General features: G+C 43.9%; 1 protein-coding gene across 7 annotated transcripts in view; it reads right to left on the reverse strand.

Moving 5' to 3' along the window:
• Positions 1 to 17,747: 17,747 nt before the first annotated feature.
• Positions 17,748 to 19,990, reverse strand: part of LOC130084988 (NACHT, LRR and PYD domains-containing protein 3-like) — a 64,125-nt gene continuing 61,882 nt past the window's right edge. For all 7 annotated transcript variants that reach the window (XM_056250529.1, XM_056250534.1, XM_056250535.1 and 4 more), the window contains 2 exons: positions 18,807 to 18,853; positions 17,748 to 18,734 (listed from right to left, as the gene is read on the reverse strand). In XM_056250529.1, coding sequence (XP_056106504.1) covers positions 18,178 to 18,734; positions 18,807 to 18,853 — 604 coding nt within the window. In that variant the 3' untranslated portion in view covers positions 17,748 to 18,177. The remainder of the gene's footprint in view (positions 18,735 to 18,806; positions 18,854 to 19,990) is intronic.

Below are 19,990 nucleotides of genomic sequence, written 5' to 3' on the forward strand. Positions count from 1 at the left end.
CGTCATCTCTTGAATAGGTTGTTAATTTCTTTGTTTTATATCCAAAATGTTTACCCACAAGCAAAAAGCCCTTTTGGGCCCCCAAGGGCTGTCCTTTATGTTTTCCTCTTTTTCTTGTTGAATGTTTCATCCCTCAGGCTTATAAATAACAACAACAAAAAATCAGTTATGTATTATTCAAAGATATTTAAACTTGTCATTGTTCTTTTTTCCCTGTGTATATAATCTCATATTATGATGGATGCAAACCCATATTTATGTTTTCTGTCATTATGATTGTTCATTGTTAAAGATACAACCATCGTATCTTTCCCTGGTCTTGTATCTTGATCTGTCCACCCTCTCATCACTGGGCATCACTGGAACTTCCCTCCACTGGTTCGAGTCCTATCTCAAAGGTAGGTCCTTCAGGGTCACATGGAGAGGCGAGGTATCCAAAGCACATCAACTGACCACAGGCGTTCCTCAGGGTTCAGTTCTCGGACCGCTCCTCTTCTCCATTTACATCACATCACTGGGACCCATCATACAGGCACATGGTTTCTCTTACCATTGCTATGCTGATGACACCCAGCTCTACCTCTCATTTCAACCAGATGATCCCACAGTAGCTGTACGGATCTCAAGCTGTCTGGCGGACATCTCGGCATGGATGAAGGAACATCACCTGCAGCTCAACCTGGCAAAGACTGAGCTCCTCGTCCTCCCTGCCAATCCGTCTCTACAGCACGACCTCACTATCCAGCTAGATTCATCCTCAATCACCCCATCAAGGTCGGTCAGAAATCTTGGAGTAATCTTTAATGACCAGCTGACCTTCACAGACCACACTACAAAGACAGCTCGATCATGCAGGTTTGCTATGCACAACATCAGGAAGATCAGGCCTTTCCTAACTGAGCATGCAACACAACTTCTCGTCCAGGCCCTGGTCATTTCTAGGCTTGATTACTGCAATGCTCTTCTGGCTGGACTTCCATCATGTGCAACTAAACCTCTACAAATGATCCAGAATGCTGCTGCTCGTCTTGTCTTCAACGAGCCCAAAAGGGCCCACGTCACTCCTCTGTTCATCTCCCTGCACTGGCTACCACTCGCTGCTTGCATCAAGTTCAAGGCGTTGACACTTGCTTACAGATCTACCACAGGCTCAGCTCCCTCCTACTTCCACTCACTACTACAAGTCTACATCCCTACCAGAAGCCTACGATCTGTCAATGAGTGACGGCTCGTGGTACCATTACAGAAAGCCACAAAATCACTCTCCAGAACATGGAATGATCTGCCCACCCTCATCTGGAATGCAGAATCCCTGACAGCATTCAAAAGACAACTGAAAACTCATCTCTTCCGTGAGCACTTTACATAAATATAAAAAAAAAAGTTTTTTCCTTTAAATCCTCGCTTGTCTGGCTTATGCTACTCCGAGCTATGTCTGAACTTTGTATTTTGAGCACTTCTTGCGTTGTTTTTGCCTCTTCATGATGACTCGCTTGGTTTAGTCCTCAGTTGTAAGTCGCTTTGGATAAAAGCGTCTGCTAAATGACTAAATGTATGTAACTATAAGTTCTGCAATAAAAAAATTGTATGAGTGACAGGTGCACTAACACCTCATAGCATCAGTAACTTGACTGCCGTACCTAGAACGGTTTTCCTCAGCGTTTGTAATGTCTGCACATTGCTTTACAGCAGATCTCGAGAAGATCTCGCTTTTGGAGAAGACTGTTGATTTTTATACTTGAAAAATGTAAGTATCACTTCTTAAAAAACAAGATTACCCCAGAATGAATTGCATCGCTAGCCCACCCCAAAACTTACACACAATAATAATGATAAATGCTGACCAAAACTTTTTACAAAACATTATACTTTTTAGCAAAACAAGCAAAATGTAATTTGCTTTGTCATATGACATAGATATGCATGAATACACACTAGATAAATGCGGTGAATACAGTTAAAGTCAAGCAATGAATTAAAGCATAAATATATTAAATAATTGAATTTTATTTACTGACAACAATAAGAAACATGAATAAATAAGTAAAATAATGAATAAAAGGAAACATCACAATAAACAAATGCATATACAAATCAACAACACAAGAAACAAGGCTTTATTCAAACTAGAATCATGTATTTACAGGCGATGAACCCCACATCCTACTGCCATCTCAACACAGCGGTTCCCATTCTGTGGCTTTATTCTGATGAATCAGCTGACCACCAGAGGTGAGCCGTGCCTTTGTGCCGGAGGTTGTTCTGAGGCAATAAGGGCAGGTGGAGTAATGGAGGGTCTCATAAGGGCAGGTGGAGAGATGGAGGGTATCATAAGGGCAGGTGGAGTAATGGAGGGTATCATAAGGGCAGGTGGAGTGATGGAGGGACTCATAAGGGCAGGTGGAGTGATGGAGGGACTCATAAGGGCAGGTGGAGTGATGGAGGGTCTCATAAGGGCAGGTGGAGTGATGGAGGGTCTCATAAGGGCAGGTGGAGTGATGGAGGGTCTCATAAGGGCAGGTGGAGTAATGGAGGGTATCATAAGGACAGGTGGAGTGATGGAGGGTCTCATAAGGGCAGGTGGAGTGATGGAGGGTCTCGTAAGGGCAGGTGGAGAGATGGAGGGTCTCATAAGGGCCGATGGAGTGATGGAGGGTATCATAAGGGCAGGTGGAGTGATGGAGGGTCTCGTAAGGAAAGGTGGAGAGATGGAGGGTCTCATAAGGGCAGGTGGAGTGATGGAGGGTCTCGTAAGGGCAGGTGGAGTGATGGAGGGTCTCATAAGGGCCGATGGAGTGATGGAGGGTCTCGTACGGGAAGGTGGAGTGATGGAGGGTGGGCAGGTGGAGTGATGGAGGGTCTCATAAGGGCAGGTGGAGTGATGGAGGGTCTCATAAGGGCAGGTGGAGTGATGGAGGGTCTCATAAGGGCAGATGGAGAGATGAAGGGTATCATAAGGGCAGGTGGAGTGATGGAGGGTCTCGTAAGGGCAGGTGGAGAGATGGAGGGTCTCATAAGGGTAGGTGGAGTAATGGAGGGTCTCATAAGGGCAGGTGGAGTGGTGAAGGGTCTCGTAAGGGCAGATGGAGAGATGGAGGGTCTCATAAGGGTAGGTGGAGTAATGGAGGGTCTCATAAGGGCAGGTGGAGTGGTGAAGGGTCTCATAAGGGCAGGTGGAGAGATGGAGGGTCTCATAAGGGCAGGTGGAGTGATGGAGGGTCTCATAAGGGTAGGTGGAGTAATGGAGGGTCTCATAAGGGCAGGTGGAGTGGTGAAGGGTCTCGTAAGGGCAGATGGAGAGATGGAGGGTCTCTATAGAGGTCCTGACCACTTTCTATAGGGGCACCATTGAAAGTGTTCTGACCAGCAACATCTCTCTTTGGTTTGAGAACTGTAAAGCTTCAGAGAGAAAGGCGCTGAGCAGAGTGGTGAGGATAGCTGAGCGGACTATTGGGACTACTCTGTCGACCATTCAGGAGCTGGCCCAGAAAAGATGCCTGTCAAGAGCAAAGGGCATCATCAAGGACCCCACTCATCCTGGCCACAAACTGTTTTCCCACCTCCTCTCTGGTAGGAGGTATCGCAGTCTGAGAACAAGGACTGCAAGGTTCAAAACTAGCTTCTTCACCACTGCTGTCAGACTATTGAACACAAAAACCTACTAAAACATACCAATTAATGTGAATACTTCATGTACATAATTATCTGTTCTGACCGCACCTTATGCTCAAATGCATTATTTTAAATATGGATATTTATACCTTCAATTGTATATATCTAGATATTTATATTTACCAGTTTTAAGACGTTGTATATTTATATTTATCATTCTACATGCTCCGCATACCCATACAAGCGTTTTTTATTTATTTTTATTATGTAGCTAATATTTTGTTTTTTTACGGTGTTTTTGATTGTTTCTGTGCTATTTTTTCAAGCTGTGAACTTTGCACGTAATTTCGTACTACAGTGTACTGTGGTATGACAATAAAGAAATCTTGTATCTTGAGGTGAAGTGATGGAGGGTCTCATAAGGGCAGGTGGAGTGATGGAGGGTCTCATAAGGGCCGGTGGAGAGATGGAGGGTCTCATAAGGGCAGGTGGAGAGATGGAGGGTCTCATAAGGGCAGGTGGAGTGATGGAGGGTTTCATAAGGGCAGGTGGAGTGATGGAGGGTTTCATAAGGGTAGGTTGAGTGATGGAGGGTCTCATAAGGGTAGGTTGAGTGATGGAGGGTCTCATAAGGGCAGGTGGAGTGATGGAGGGTCTCATAAGGACAGGTGGAGTGATGGAGGGTCTCATAAGGGTAGGTTGAGTGATGGAGGGTCTGATCCATGGCACCATTTCCAGGATTCAGCTCTGGGCTCCTCATCCTCAGTGCTGCAGTCATTTCAGATCCGAATCAGAAAAGTGTTGTAATAACTCTGTTTGAAATTACAATAATTAAAATAAACAACAACTTAAGATTTAAATAGATTTTGTTATTCATTTCTGTAGTATACTCATTCAAAGCCTTTGATGCAGCATTTAGCTTCATGAGCCACTCTCCTCTCCTCCAAATGTTCCTCAATTTATCAACAGTACTAATGGACAAATAAAATAGGTAACTTATGTTTAGTTACTTTATAGATCTGTTTATTTACCTTACTTACGGCACATGTTTACATCTAATGGCTAACAGTCTATTCTAAAATAGCACACATACATCAGATGTCTATTTCATGTTGTGATGTGCTCATCTGCAATACTTACAGAAGACTTTCCTGTCAGATGTAAATAGACATTTAAAATAAGAACCTTTAAGATGTACACGGTTTATGTACATCCACTTTGGAGATGTGTGCTTACTGGAGCTACCCTGATAGCAATACATAATAGAACGTGTTTTTACAGCAAAAGCACAACTATACTATACTGTCTAACATCTTTACACCTTCAACAATTCAACAGTTTACTCTAGTCTACTGTATTTCAACACATTTAATACAAGGAACCGTGTTTACTCACGTCGCTGATCTCCGCGATGTTGATAATGATGTATGCTCTCCCGTGGCCTCCTGGGATAGAAAAGTATCTGTCGATGGGTGCTTCAGAATCTGGGCAGAAGGGAACAGCTGTCGTCCGGGAACTTCTCGCCTACTCTTTTATGAATACTGATGTTTCGAACATACTACTTCTTTCACGTACTGTTTTCTCCCACTATATAGTAGGTAAGTAGGCATATTCGAACACACTATTAGTATACTCACGTCCGAATCTTGCGAGAATTAGTACGTCACCCAGGTAATTCTCGCCTACTCTTTTATGAATACTAAGGATTCGTACATACTTTTTCGCTCGCCTACTGCTCTCCCCATACTATATAGTAGGGAAGTATGCGGTTTCAAATGCTGCCCTTGTGTGTGTATTGCTGGCTACAGAGATGAGTCTTAGGCCCTGTCCCAAATGGCGGACTTCATGTGGACTTTCGGTCTCGTGGACTTAAATTGAGCGTGCTCGCGGAGTCTACCGTAGGCCGTCCCATTCATCATTTGAACACTTTGAAGTGTGCTCAGCAGCACCCCCTTTGTACCCTTGAAGCGGTCTTCCACGAAGCTCCACACACTTTAACTACCCAGGAATCCTTGCGAAAGGCCAATCAGACAACGGATGGGAGGAGATTTCGCTCACGGACAATTGTTAACATGGCTGAGAAGAAAATATTTAAGTGTATCATTACGGTTTTTATGACCTAGGTGTGCATTTTACCAGTTATTACCTACAGTTTATACAAACATTATGGTCATCGACTAGTGGTTGATGTCTCAAACATAGGCTAATATTAGCGCGCTGAATAATACGATCGCATTATGATTCATTAAATAAAAAGAACCGAATGTCAGGGCTTTACTGAGTCATATGTAAACGTAGTATAAATATTTAAACCTGTAAATTCATCTGTAACTCATGCACATTTTCATTATGTGTTAAAATTGTAATCTTAGTTCAAATGGAACATTATGTATTATTATGTACAATACATAATATAAATAAGCGTGTATCTATTGTCTAATGCCCAGGTTGTCAGAGATCAGCCAGGCTCCACCACCACACAATCACAGAGATCGCTGTCACCTGAGTTCTAATCACCCCGCACCTGCACGTCATCAGATCCTCATCACAGTCTGCACAAAAGCACCCGTCACCCACAGTCTCATTGTCTGGTCTCGTTTCTAGAGTAAAAACTCAACCCATGATCTCCTACCTGTTCCTCGAAGTCATATGAATCAATCTACCTAACTGTGTCATCCATTCCTCTCTGTCGACTCCAGCGATCTCTTCATTCCTCTCTGTCGACTCCAGCGATCTCTTCATTTCTCTCCAGCGATCGCTTCATTCCTCTCCGTCGACTCCAGCGATCTCTTCATTCCTCTCCGTCGACTCCAGCGATCTCTTCATTCCTCTCCGTCGACTCTAGCGATCTCTTCATTCCTCTCCGTCGACTCCAGCGATCTCTTCATTCCTCTCCAGCGATCGCTTCATTCCTCTCCGTCAACTCCAGCGATCTCTTCATTCCTCTCCAGCGATCTCTTCATTCCTCTCCAGCGATCTCTTCATTCCTCTCCAGCGATCTCTTCATTCCTTTCCAGCGATCTCTCCATTCCTCTCCATCGACTCCAGCGATCTCTTCATTCCTCTCCGTCGACTCCAGCGATCTCTTCATTCCTCTCCGTCGACTCCAGCGATCTCTCCATTCCTCTCCGTCGACTCCAGCGATCTCTTCATTCCTCTCCGTCGACTCCAGCGATCTCTTCATTCCTCTCCAGCGATCGCTTCATTCCTCTCCGTTGACTCCAGCGATCTCTTCATTCCTCTCCAGCGATCGCTTCATTCCTCTCCGTCAACTCCAGCGATCTCTTCATTCCTCTCCAGCGATCGCTTCATTCCTCTCCGTCAACTCCAGCGATCTCTTCATTCCTCTCCAGCGATCTCTTCATTCCTCTCCAGCGATCTCTTCATTCCTCTCCAGCGATCTCTTCATTCCTCTCCAGCGATCTCTCCATTCCTCTCCATCGACTCCAGCGATCTCTTTATTCCTCTCCATCGACTCCAGCGATCTCTTCATTCCTCTCCAGCGATCTCTTCATTCCTCTCCGTCGACTCCAGCGATCTCTTCATTCCTCTCCAGTGATCTCTTCATTCCTCTCCGTCGATTCCAACGATCTCTTTATTCCACTCCATCGACTCCAGCGATCTCTTCATTCCTCTCCAGCGATCTCTTCATTCCTCTCCGTCGACTCCAGCGATCTCTTCATTCCTCTCCAGGGATCGCTTCATTCCTCTCCGTCGACTCCAGCGATCTCTTCATTCCTCTCCAGCGATCTCTTCATTCCTCTCCAGCGATCTCTCCATTCCTCTCCAGCGATCTCTCCATTCCTCTCCATCGACTCCAGCGATCTCTTCATTCCTCTCCAGCGATCTCTCCATTCCTCTCCAGCGATCTCTTCATTCCTCTCCGTCGACTCCAGCGATCTCTTCATTCCTCTCCAGCGATCTCTCCATTCCTCTCCAGCGATCTCTCCATTCCTCTCCATCGACTCCAGCGATCTCTTCATTCCTCTCCAGCGATCTCTCCATTCCTCTCCAGCGATCGCTTCATTCCTCTCCGTCGACTCCAGCGATCTCTTCATTCCTCTCCAGCGATCTCTTCATTCCTCTCCAGCGATCTCTCCATTCCTCTCCGTCGACTTCAGTGATCTCTTCATTCCTCTCCGTCGACTCCAGCGATCTCTCCATTCCTCTCCATCGACTTCAGCGATCTCTTCATTCCTCTCCGTCAACTTCAGCGATCTCTTCATTCCTCTCCAGCGATCTCTTCATTCCTCTCCGTCAACTTTAGCGATCTCTTCACTCCTCTCCGTCGACTTCAGCGATCTCTTCATTCCTCTCCAGCGATCTCTCCAGCGATCTCTTCATTCCTCTCCGTCGACTCCAGCGATCTCTTCATTCCTCTCCAGCGATCTCTTCATTCCTCTCCGTCGACTCCAGCGATCTCTTCATTCCTCTCCGTCGACTCCAGCGATCTCTTCATTCCTCTCCGTCGACTCTAGCGATCTCTTCATTCCTCTCCGTCGACTCCAGCGATCTCTTCATTCCTCTCCAGCGATCGCTTCATTCCTCTCCGTCAACTCCAGGGATCTCTTCATTCCTCTCCAGCGATCTCTTCATTCCTCTCCAGCGATCTCTCCATTCCTCTCCAGCGATCTCTCCATTCCTCTCCATCGACTCCAGCGATCTCTTCATTCCTCTCCGTCAACTTTAGCGATCTCTTCACTCCTCTCCGTCGACTTCAGCGATCTCTTCATTCCTCTCCAGCGATCTCTCCAGCGATCTCTTCATTCCTCTCCGTCGACTCCAGCGATCTCTTCATTCCTCTCCAGCGATCTCTTCATTCCTCTCCGTCGACTCCAGCGATCTCTTCATTCCTCTCCGTCGACTCCAGTGATCTCTTCATTCCTCTCCGTCAACTTCAGCGATCTCTTCATTCCTCTCCAGCGATCTCTTCATTCCTCTCCGTCAACTTTAGCGATCTCTTCACTCCTCTCCGTCGACTTCAGCGATCTCTTCATTCCTCTCCAGCGATCTCTCCAGCGATCTCTTCATTCCTCTCCGTCGACTCCAGCGATCTCTTCATTCCTCTCCAGCGATCTCTTCATTCCTCTCCGTCGACTCCAGCGATCTCTTCATTCCTCTCCGTCGACTCCAGCGATCTCTTCATTCCTCTCCAGCAATCTCTTCATTCCTCTCCGTCGACTCCAGCGATCTCTTCATTCCTCTCCAGCGATCTCTTCATTCCTCTCCGTCGACTCCAGCGATCTCTTCATTCCTCTCCAGCGATCTCTTCATTCCTCTCCGTCGACTCCAGCGATCTCTTCATTCCTCTCCAGCGATCTCTTCATTCCTCTCCAGCGATCTCTTCATTCCTCTCCGTTGACTCCAGCGATCTCTTCATTCCTCTCCGTCGACTTCAGCGATCTCTTCATTCCTCTCCAGCGATCTCTCCATTCCTCTCCAGCGATCTCTTCATTCCTCTCCGTCGACTCCAGTGATCTCTTCATTCCTCTCCAGTGATCTCTTCATTCCTCTCCGTCGATTCCAACGATCTCTTCATTCCACTCCATCGACTCCAGCGATCTCTTCATTCCTCTCCGTCGATTCCAACGATCTCTTCATCTCAACGATCTCGACTTCAGCGATCTCTTCATTCCTCTCCAGCGATCTCTTCATTCCTCTCCGTCGACTCCAGCGATCTCTTCATTCCTCTCCAGCGATCTCTCCATTCCTCTCCATCGACTCCAGCGATCTCTTCATTCCTCTCCAGCGATCTCTTCATTCCTCTCCAGCGATCTCTCCATTCCTCTCCATCGACTCCAGCGATCTCTTTATTCCTCTCCGTCGACTTCAGTGATCTCTTCATTCCTCTCCGTCGATTGCAACAATCTCTTCATTCCACTCCATCGACTCCAGCGATCTCTTCATTCCTCTCTAGCGATCTCTTCATTGCTCTCCAGCGATCTCTTCATTCCTCTCCGTCGACTCCAGCGATCTCTCCATTCCTCTCCATCGACTTCAGCGATCTCTTCATTCCTCTCCGTCGACTCCAGCGATCTCTTCATTCCTCTCCGTCAACTTCAGCGATCTCTTCATTCCTCTCCAGCGATCTCTTCAGCGATCTCTTCATTCCTCTCTAGCGATCTCTTCATTGCTCTCCAGCGATCTCTTCATTCCTCTCCGTCGACTCCAGCGATCTCTCCATTCCTCTCCATCGACTTCAGCGATCTCTTCATTCCTCTCCGTCGACTCCAGCGATCTCTTCATTCCTCTCCGTCAACTTCAGCGATCTCTTCACTCCTCTCTGTCGACTTCAGCGATCTCTTCATTCCTCTCCAGCGATCTCTCCAGCGATCTCTTCATTCCTCTCCGTCGACTCCAGCGATCTCTTCATTCCTCTCCAGCGATCTCTTCATTCCTCTCCGTCGACTCCAGCGATCTCTTCATTCCTCTCCGTCGATCTCTTCATTCCTCTCCGTCGACTCCAGCGATCTCTTCATTCCTCTCCAGCGATCTCTTCATTCCTCTCCAGCGATCTCTTCATTCCTCTCCGTCGACTCCAGCGATCTCTTCATTCCTCTCCAGCGATCTATTCATTCCTCTCCGTTGACTCCAGCGATCTCTTCATTCCTCTCCGTCGACTTCAGCGATCTCTTCATTCCTCTCCAGCGATCTCTCCATTCCTCTCCAGCGATCTCTTCATTCCTCTCCGTCGACTCCAGCGATCTCTTCATTCCTCTCCAGCGATCTCTTCATTCCTCTCCAGCGATCTCTTCACTCCTCTCCGTCGACTTCAGCGATCTCTTCATTCCTCTCCAGCGATCTCTCCAGCGATCTCTTCATTCCTCTCCGTCGATTCCAACGATCTCTTCATTCCACTCCATCGACTCCAGCGATCTCTTCATTCCTCTCCAGCGATCTCTTCATTCCTCTCCGTCGACTTCAGCGATCTCTTCATTCCTCTCCAGCGATCTCTTCATTCCTTTCCGTCGACTCCAGCGATCTCTCCATTCCTCTCCAGCGAACTCTTCATTCCTCTCAGTTGACTTCAGCGATCTCTTCATTCCTCTCCGTCGACTCCAGCGATCTCTTCATTCCTCTCCAGCGATCTCTTCATTCCTCTCCGTCGACTCCAGCGATCTCTTCATTCCTCTCCAGCAATCGCTTCATTCCTCTCCGTCTACTCCAGCAAACTCTTCATTCCTCCCCAGCGATCTCTTCATTCCTCTCCAGCGATCGCTTCATTCCTCTCCGTCGACTCCAGCGATCTCTTCATTCCTCTCCGTCGACTTCAGCGATCTCTTCATTCCTCTCCAGCGATCTCTTCATTCCTCTCCGTCGACTCCAGCGATCTCTTCATTCCTCCCCAGCGATCTCTTCATTCCTCTCCAGCGATCACTTCATTCCTCTCCGTCGACTCCAGCGATCTCTTCATTCCTCTCCGTCGACTTCAACGATCTCTTCATTCCTCTCCGTCGACTCCAGCGATCTCTTCATTCCTCTCCGTCGACTCCAGCGATCTCTTCATTCCTCTCCAGCGATCTCTTCATTCCTCTCCAGCGATCTCTTTATTCCTCTCCATCGACTCCAGCGATCTCTCCATTCCTCTCCGTCGACTCCAGCGATCTCTTCATTCCTCTCCAGCGATCTCTTCATTCCTCTCCGTCGACTCCAGCAATCTCTTCATTCCTCTCCGTCGACTCCAGCGATTTCTTCAATCCTCTCCGTCGACTCCAGCAACCTCTCCACTGCATCCACAACCCCTCTCATCATCTTTAAGGACATTCTCCTCAGTATTATCATCATCTGCCATCCAGTCTATATATCTACTCATCTACCGTTATCACTTACCATTCATCTGTTTAAATAAATAAGTTAATTTCACCTTCACCTTCTGTCTTGAGTCTCTGTTCCATAACACAGGTGGCATGCACAGTAATATAATATATAACTTTAAAAGCAGGATGTGTAGTTGACATGGAGATAAGATTTGGGAAAAGAAATCCTGTTCTCGATCGATGCTAAAAAGTATAATATTTGTATATGAAATTTGTGATCTAATAAAGGAACTGATGAGATGACCTTTAAGTTTATTCAGCTCCGTACGGAGAGGGATAAGGCTCGATTGAGTCTGTCCCAAAAATACCTTTCAATGCGCCCTTGTGGACTCGTACCAAGGGCCCTATTGGTCTGCACTACATGACGTCCCCAAAGTGTGGACTCTGAGGAAGTCCACAAGTCCGGAGTGGGCCATTTGGGACAGGGCCTTAATAAAAAAAGACCATCCGGAAGTTTCCGTTTTCTCTGAGTTTTTTCCTTGGTATCTACGATACAACATACGGCAATGAGGATAAAAGTCAGAAGTTTGGAGCTGCTGTTGTTCCTGAGTGCAAATAAAAAGCAGGACGCCAACTGGGTGAGCTGATGGAAGTTAATAGCTACCACCTGAAGTACTGACTGAACACAACGATGGCTGGCATGGTGGGATCCCTGACACCATTTGATAATAAGTCACAATCATGGGAGGAGTATTGTGAAATATTGAATATTATGGCTTGTTTCTGCTTCTTCTTTGCCTGTTTTGATCAGGAGATTTAGTACTCTTTCAGAAAAACTGTCATAGCACCCCCTACCGTATAACAGTAGCCTGGGAAAACCCAGAAAACTTCCGGCAAATTTAGATTTGCTCTGAAAGTTAGTCTGGCAAAGAGCTCATTCAAGCCATTTCCAATCCGTCGAAATCGAGGCACCAATCAGAAACGTTGGGGCGGGCTTTACACGATCCCGACAGCGCTGGGATTTTGAAGCAGATTTTGTAGCCTACATTACAAAGATGGATGCCGCCGTCGAACATCACTCGTTCGAATCAGCTATCGCGTCTGTTTTAAGCGATTTGAACGTTTCCTTTTTGTTAAAAACCGAGCAAAGAACAACACTCGGAGATGTTTCTCCGCCGCTCTGCATACGTCATCTCCTTCATCGCTCTGATTGGGTTTAGGTCTATCCACGACGTCCGTTGGCGACGCCCCTCTGGAAATGATTTGTCTATGACGCTTTGCCAGACCATAACTCAGTTACAACTGAGAATGGTCTGGTTTTAACCAGGCTAGTATAACAGTGGAAAGCCGGAAAATTCTGTCAATGGAAGAGTAAAACAAGTCCCTGACCGCATCTTTGGTACATGTGTTGGTTTGCAGTATTTTACTGCGACTGCTTTGTAAACCAGGCCCAGTTTAATGCAGGTTGCGCTTGTTAAGGAATGAAGCAAAGACACCTGTGTTGGATCCGACGGGAACCACTTCTCAAACCGTAAGGACTCAAAGGCTCACGAGTTTGAGGCACTTTTTTGTTTTTGTTAATCTTGTGTCGTGTTTTTGTCCATTCTGGTTTCTCACAACTTGTGTGCTTTTTCTGGGCGAATCGGAGTGAACTGCGGCGCTAATACAGTCACACGAATGCAGTCGAGTAGCTGTGCACTAAAGACCAACGACCATGCTCAGGATTTTCACTAAATAATACATTCAATTTCATATCATATACACCCAAAACACTTGGAATATACATGTGTCGCATGGGATCATTCTGTGATACTTTTGTGTCTTGTTTTAAAAAGCGTAATGCTGGTCGCTATTCACTGCCATTATATGGACGAGTCTGAGCAGGACACTTTTTAAAAATGCTCCTTTTGTGGTCTATAAAAGAAAGAAGTACATGCGTCATTAGATCAACATCAGGGAGAGTCATTTATGACTTCATTTTCACTTTAGGGCGAACTATTCTTTTAATATAAAGCACGTCTCATGTTTAGGACATGGATTGTGTAGATGCCATTCTGCTTGTGTCTGCTTTCCGGACAATGTTAGGAAGACAGTTCTAAAGTTTAGGAGCTGCTAAATAGGAAAAGGATCTACCGCCAGCAGTCGATTTTGATATTCTAGGTATTATCAACTGGCCGGAGTTCGCTCAAGTACTGCGGAGCTAAACCATTTAGTGCTTTGTAAGTAGACAGCAATATTTTAAAATGTATATGATGATTACAGTTTTTCTCGATTGTTTAAACACTATAACCATGCTTTTGAACTAAAATTTCAAAACCATAATGCCATTTATCAAAAAGCACACCCATTTCACTGAACTATGAACACTATTCCCCTGTTTTGACACATTAGTCAGATTTGTTGAACTGTCACAGCAACATGACTTAACCAGTTTTGGAAATGTTGTTTTGAATTTATAGCACCATTGTGTAAGACTATGTTGTAGTGTGTGTATTTTTGAGGGCTTGTGTGTCCTGTCTGAGGGCAAAGTTTGGTTTTTCAGCAAGAGTGAATGGTTTTGAGTGTAGAGCTTCATTTTGACCTGAAAATGGGATGTTTGGGGAATTGGGTGGGACGTTATGGATTTGTGTTTGCTGTTTTGAGAATACGAGGCATAGTTTCAAGAAATGTGTTTAAGCAATCGAGAAAAACTGTAATAGGGAGCCAATGCAGTGTTGACCGAACCGGGCTAATATGGTCATACTTCCTGGTTCTGGTAAGAACTTGAATTAAAGAACAAATGAGGTTCATTCTCGTGTTACACAGCATGTTTGAGCTTCAGCAAGAACCAATGAGGTTCATTCAGGAGTGTTAATTTAACACTGGGGATTTTGCTGTGTGCTTTTCTCACTGCAACTCTGTGTCACTCTGTGTCCAATATTTTTCAGATGCGTTCACAACATCAGCGTATATCGACATAAAGCGTGTCGTCCCATCTAGTCCAGTCATTTTATGAAAAAAGGTTGAACAAATTGCAACAGAAGCAAACTCAACTGATTGTGTATCCTCAATATGTCCTGAGTAAGAAAAAAAATCCCAGAAGAATCCCATTAGGGGAACGTTTAGGAAAAGACTCAAATATATCCCATTCATACGCCTATTCATTATTTTTCTCACGTGAAAAGGGTAAAAATTTTAACCTTTAGATATCATCATGAAAATCACCGAGTCAAGACAAACAAAAAAATTATTACAAGTTTTTTTAAATTGTTTGTTAACATGGACAAACGGTGCATAATATAATTACGTATTAGCTAATTTGCATAATTACCCAAACAGATCTAAACATTGGATATAGCAGGTGAAAATGTTTTTTTGAATCTTGTTGACATATAACAGTAAAAGACTTAATGTTAAGGTCTGAATGGAACCCATTTAGGCTACCCATGAACATTAATACAGGAAGAAGTACTTATGGCGCTTTTCCACTGCATAGTACGGTACGGTTCGGTTCGGTACGGCTCACTTGTGGTGCTTTTCCACTGCATGGTCCGGTACGGTTCGGTTCGGTACGGCTCACTTGTGGTGCTTTTCCACTGCATGGTCCGGTACGGTACGGCTCGCTTCGGCTCGCTTTAAATGGTACCTGGTCTGTTGAGGTTCCAAGCGTACCGTACCGGTACTAAAATGTGACGTAAAAACACTGCAGATCACTGATTGGTCAGACAGAATCGTCACTACCAGCGTCATTGGACACTAAACCCGCTAGATTTAAATAACCAGTAGACAACAGCCAACGCGGTAGCATCTGTTTTTTAAACTTTAAAAAGAAATGGTTGAATCGTGGTCAGTGGACGAGGTGCAGACGTTCCTCTCGTTGGTTGCCGAGGAGCGGATCCAGCGAGAGCTGGATGGGGCAAAACGGAATGAAAAAGTGTTCCAAGAAGTAGCTAAGCTCTTAGCCGCACACGGCTATCACCGGACCTACAAACAGTGTAGGGACAAAATAACGATCAGTCCCACCCACTTTGAAGAGGTACTAACTGCGGTGGAAAAGCAACCGAGCTAAAGCGAACCGAACCGTGCCGTACCGAGTCGAGTCGTACCACGCAGTGGAAAAGCGAAGCGAGCCGAACCGTTCCGCGCCGAGTCGAACCGTACCGAGCCGTACCAGCAGTGGAAAAGCGCCATTAGAAACCAGCCTTTATTAATTATTATTGCAGAGATGGGGTTTGGGCATTGAGTGCATTGTGTACGTAATTAGATTTTTTGATCCAGACACTTTTTATTTCACCTACCTTTTGTCTTCTTCCATCTTCCTTACCCGTGTCTCCTGTTCTTCCCTCAGGCTCATCCCTCAGCAACAGCCCCACGGCCCCAGCCCCAAACCCCATCTCTGCCATAATAATTAATAAAGGCTGGTTTCTAAAGTACTTCTTCCTGCATTAATGTTCATGGGTAAATGGGTTCCATTCAGACCTTAATATTAAATAGTTTACTGTTATATGTCAACAAAATTATACAAGACATTTTCACCTGCTATATACCCAATGTTTAGATCTGTTTGGGGTAATTGTGCAGATTAGCACATATGTAATTAGATTATGCACCGTTTGTCCATGTTAACAAACAATTGCAAAAAACTTGTCATACATTTTTTGTTTGTCTTGATGTAAGTAATCAACTCGGTGATTTTCATGATGATATTTAAAGGTTAAAATTTTTACCCTTTTCACGTGAGAAAAAGAATGAATAGGCGTATGAATGGGATATATTTGAGTCTTTTTCTAAACGTTCCCCTAATGGGATTCTTCGGGGCTTTTTTTCCCTTACTCAGGACATATTGAGGATACAAAATCAGTTGAGTTTGCTTCTGTTGCAATTTGTTCAAGGTTGACCCCCATTTTGGCTTAAAACGACTGGACTAATTAGATCACAATTTAAATTCGGGAGATTCAAATCATGTTCTGCACAAACTGAAGTTCAGCAAGTTCAGTGGTTACAACAACTCTGCTTTCATTCGGTACATATACGTGCCGAACCAAACATTTCCAGTTCAAATATGTGTGTGCTGTTACATACTTGTGTCCCTGGGACAAAAGCATGCTCTTATTGCATTCAATTCAATTAATTTCAAAGAATTTCTCATTTTTTAATTAATAAAAAGGGGTTAAATGAAGTGATAGCATGTTACAAACGTCGTGACATTCAACACTTTAAAACTTTAGTGCATTCACTCATTAATGAGCAGTTACTGATTAGATGTAATATGGTTTAAGCTGAACAATATTAAGTTATGGGTGTTTTCTAAGCTCACGTTCCTCCGGGTCCAAACACAGTAAATGATGAAGTGAAACTCGTGATGGAGGACATGAGCCTCTGAGCTCCACTTGATTTAACTCTTTGATTCGGTCAAACTGATTTACTTGAGTTACAGGGACACAATTATGATGTTAAACTCCAATGAAAATCTGATGTTATATGTAATAATTCAAGATCCTAAAGCAAATATGCTGAAGTAAAACTGAGTTCAGTTTACAGATGATAGAGATTTAATGCTGATCTCTGATAATCTGCTGTGTTTTCTGTTTATGAAATGATAAATGACCAGAACGGTAATATTTGTAAATGAGGTGAATATGAAATAAAGGCTGAATTGATTGTTACTCTTTGTAAGTGTGTTTATTTGACTGTAATCGGTTTCGTCAGCATTGTGTTTTTGATAATTAGATGTTTATGGATGTTTAAACTGATTCACTCTTTTCATTTCAAAATCTTAATAAATAAGTGCAAAACATGAAAATAAATATATTGAGGTTATACGTGTTTATATACACATGAGATACCTCTCTTTCTCATATATATTCATAATTTTACTTTTACTACTTTAATTCACATTGTAAACTCGTTCCTGAACACTTTAACCTTTCATCTTGGTCTTTCAAATGTCAAAACTTTACAGCAATCATTTCCTGTTCAACTATTATTGTGCGATTTAGAAGAATCCACAGCGCAAATCAAACACAAATAATATTAGCATTCAGACATCAAAGAGCAATAAGAATATTGAGTTATTCACAGACAACTAGTCAAAACAGTGCTCGTCCTCTTTCTCCTCCAGCAACACATGAGATTCTCCTTCTGCTAAACTAGATGTGTGTGTGATTCCAGTAGAGAGACACACACCAGCTGAGTATTTAATTCAGTTCAGCTTTATTCACACACACCTGAGGTCTCACGACACCAGACTATTACTCAGTACTTAAATATATAATTACACACTGAAATAAAGTGTTTTTGACTTTGATCAGATTCAATCCAAACTCTCTTTTGATGAAGATTCATAAAGTGATTCAGTCAAAACTGGACATTAAAAAGCAAACGTGTAAAACAGTGAAACTCAGGGTGACAAACGCTTATTATGAATGAAAATAACAGTCAAACATCAACAACTGAAGAAACATGTTCAGACTGAACCAGGAACAAGCGTTTATTGACCATAAACTACAATAACATCATTAAACTGTAATAAAACATGTGAAGATTCATATTCACTTTACAGTTATCTCTATGATTATATAGATGATGTGTTATTCATCTCACATTATTGATTATAATAATCCTCTGAGATCCAGCAGTTTTAATCAGATCATCTGAAGGATTTTAATAACACACTGTGCACAAATAAAGTGTGTGAATATCAATAACGGTGATAATGCAGTAACACACATAATCAGTTAAACAACTGGAAAAGTATTCATTTAGTCTGAGTGTGTGTGAGTGAGAGTGTGTATAATTATGTAATTCAAAATTTTAAATTGAGAAATTGTTAAATGGTTCCACATTTTCTTTGAATCTGACACAGAGACACTGAAGAGTTAACATTATAAAGGCTAAATCCAGCATAAAGTGGTTCAGTGAATGTGTGTGTGAATGTGTGTAAGTGTGTGAGTGTGTGTGTGTCAGAGACGCTGTAGAAGGACAGAGTGCCGGCCGACTCGTCCACAAACACTCCTACTCTCTTACAGGATCCTGAACCAGCAGAAACAGCAGTGGAGTTACTATTGTGCCAGACAGAGAGTCTCTGATCAGAGCGTCTCAGACTCCAGGACTTCTCATTAAATCCAAACACAGAGTCAGAACTCCCTCCTTTCCTCTGGATTCCTTTATATGACACTGATATACCAGCCTCTCCACTCCATTCAGCCTCCCAGTAACAGCGTCCAGTCAGACTCTCTCCACACAGAACCTGAGGCCACCCATCAAATCTCTCTGGATGATCAGGATACGACTGACTCTCTCTCACACTCGTCATCTTTCTGTTCTCCTCAGACAGAGCGAGACGAGTGTGTGCTGTGTTTGGATCCAGTGTGAGATCAACGGCGTCTGAACACAAGAACACACATTACAACAGAACATTTACAACAATACACACTAAAACTGTGTTTGAGGACTTACATCTGTGTAGTCTGTATGTCATCGTGAACTCTCCTCCGTGATCCACACTAGAACACACACACACACACACACACATTAATCTTACTTGACAACAACAGTTCCTATATCAATATATTTTAACAAATATAAAATATAAATATAATAGTACAATAGTCAATAGTTATAATATAAAATAACCGTATATAATGTATAATTATGACACACGGCAAGCTTTTATGAAGTTTTTACACACGAGAAGCGAGTTCAACGCCATGGTAACGAACACCACCTGCGGTTGCCATGGTAACGAACACCACCTGCGGTTGCCGTGGTAACGAACACCAGCAGCTTGTAAAGGTAATGATCATATCCTGTATCTGAGAGTAAATCAGTAAATATTGAGAACAGAATATTGTGTTTCTCTCTTCTCCTTCTCTTCTTCTTCTGCTCTTCTTCTTCTTCTGCTCTTCTTCTTCTTCTTCTTCTCCTCTTCTTCTTCTTCTTCTGCTCTTCTTCTTCTTCTCTTCTTCTGCTCTTCTTCTGCTCTTCTTCTGCTCCTCTTCTCCTTCTCTTCTTCTTCTGCTCTTCTTCTTCTTCTTCTTCTCCTCTTCTTCTTCTTCTTCTTCTGCTCTTCTTCTTCTTCTCTTCTTCTGCTCTTCTTCTTCTTCTGCTCCTCTTCTCTCTTCTTCTTCTTCTTCTTCTGCTCTTCTTCTTCTCCTCTTCTCCTCTTCTTCTTCTTCTGCTCTTCTTCTTCTGCTCTTCTTCTTCTTCTGCTCCTCTTCTTCTCCTCTTCTCCTCTTCTTCTTCTTCTGCTCTTCTTCTTCTTCTTCTTCTTCTGCTCTTCTTCTTCTTCTCCTCTTCTTCTTCTTCTTCTTCTTCTGCTCCTCTTCTTCTGCTCTTCTTCTTCTCTTCTTCTTCTGCTCTTCTTCTGCTCCTCTTCTTCTTCTCTTCTTCTTCTTCTGCTCCTCTTCTTCTTCTGCTCTTCTTCTTCTTCTTCTGCTCTTCTTCTTCTTCTCCTCTTCTTCTTCTTCTTCTTCTGCTCTTCTTCTTCTTCTCCTCTTCTTCTTCTTCTTCTTCTGCTCTTCTTCTTCTGCTCTTCTTCTTCTTCTCCTCTTCTTCTTCTTCTTCTTCTTCTTCTTCTGCTCCTCTTCTTCTTCTTCTGCTCCTCTTCTTCTCTTCTCTCCTCTTCTTCTTCTGCTCCTCTT

This window comes from Rhinichthys klamathensis, unplaced genomic scaffold (assembly GCF_029890125.1).
Source record: "Rhinichthys klamathensis goyatoka isolate OS25496 unplaced genomic scaffold, OSU_Roscu_1.1 h1tg000070l_1, whole genome shotgun sequence".
Classification (NCBI taxonomy): domain Eukaryota; kingdom Metazoa; phylum Chordata; class Actinopteri; order Cypriniformes; family Leuciscidae; genus Rhinichthys; species Rhinichthys klamathensis.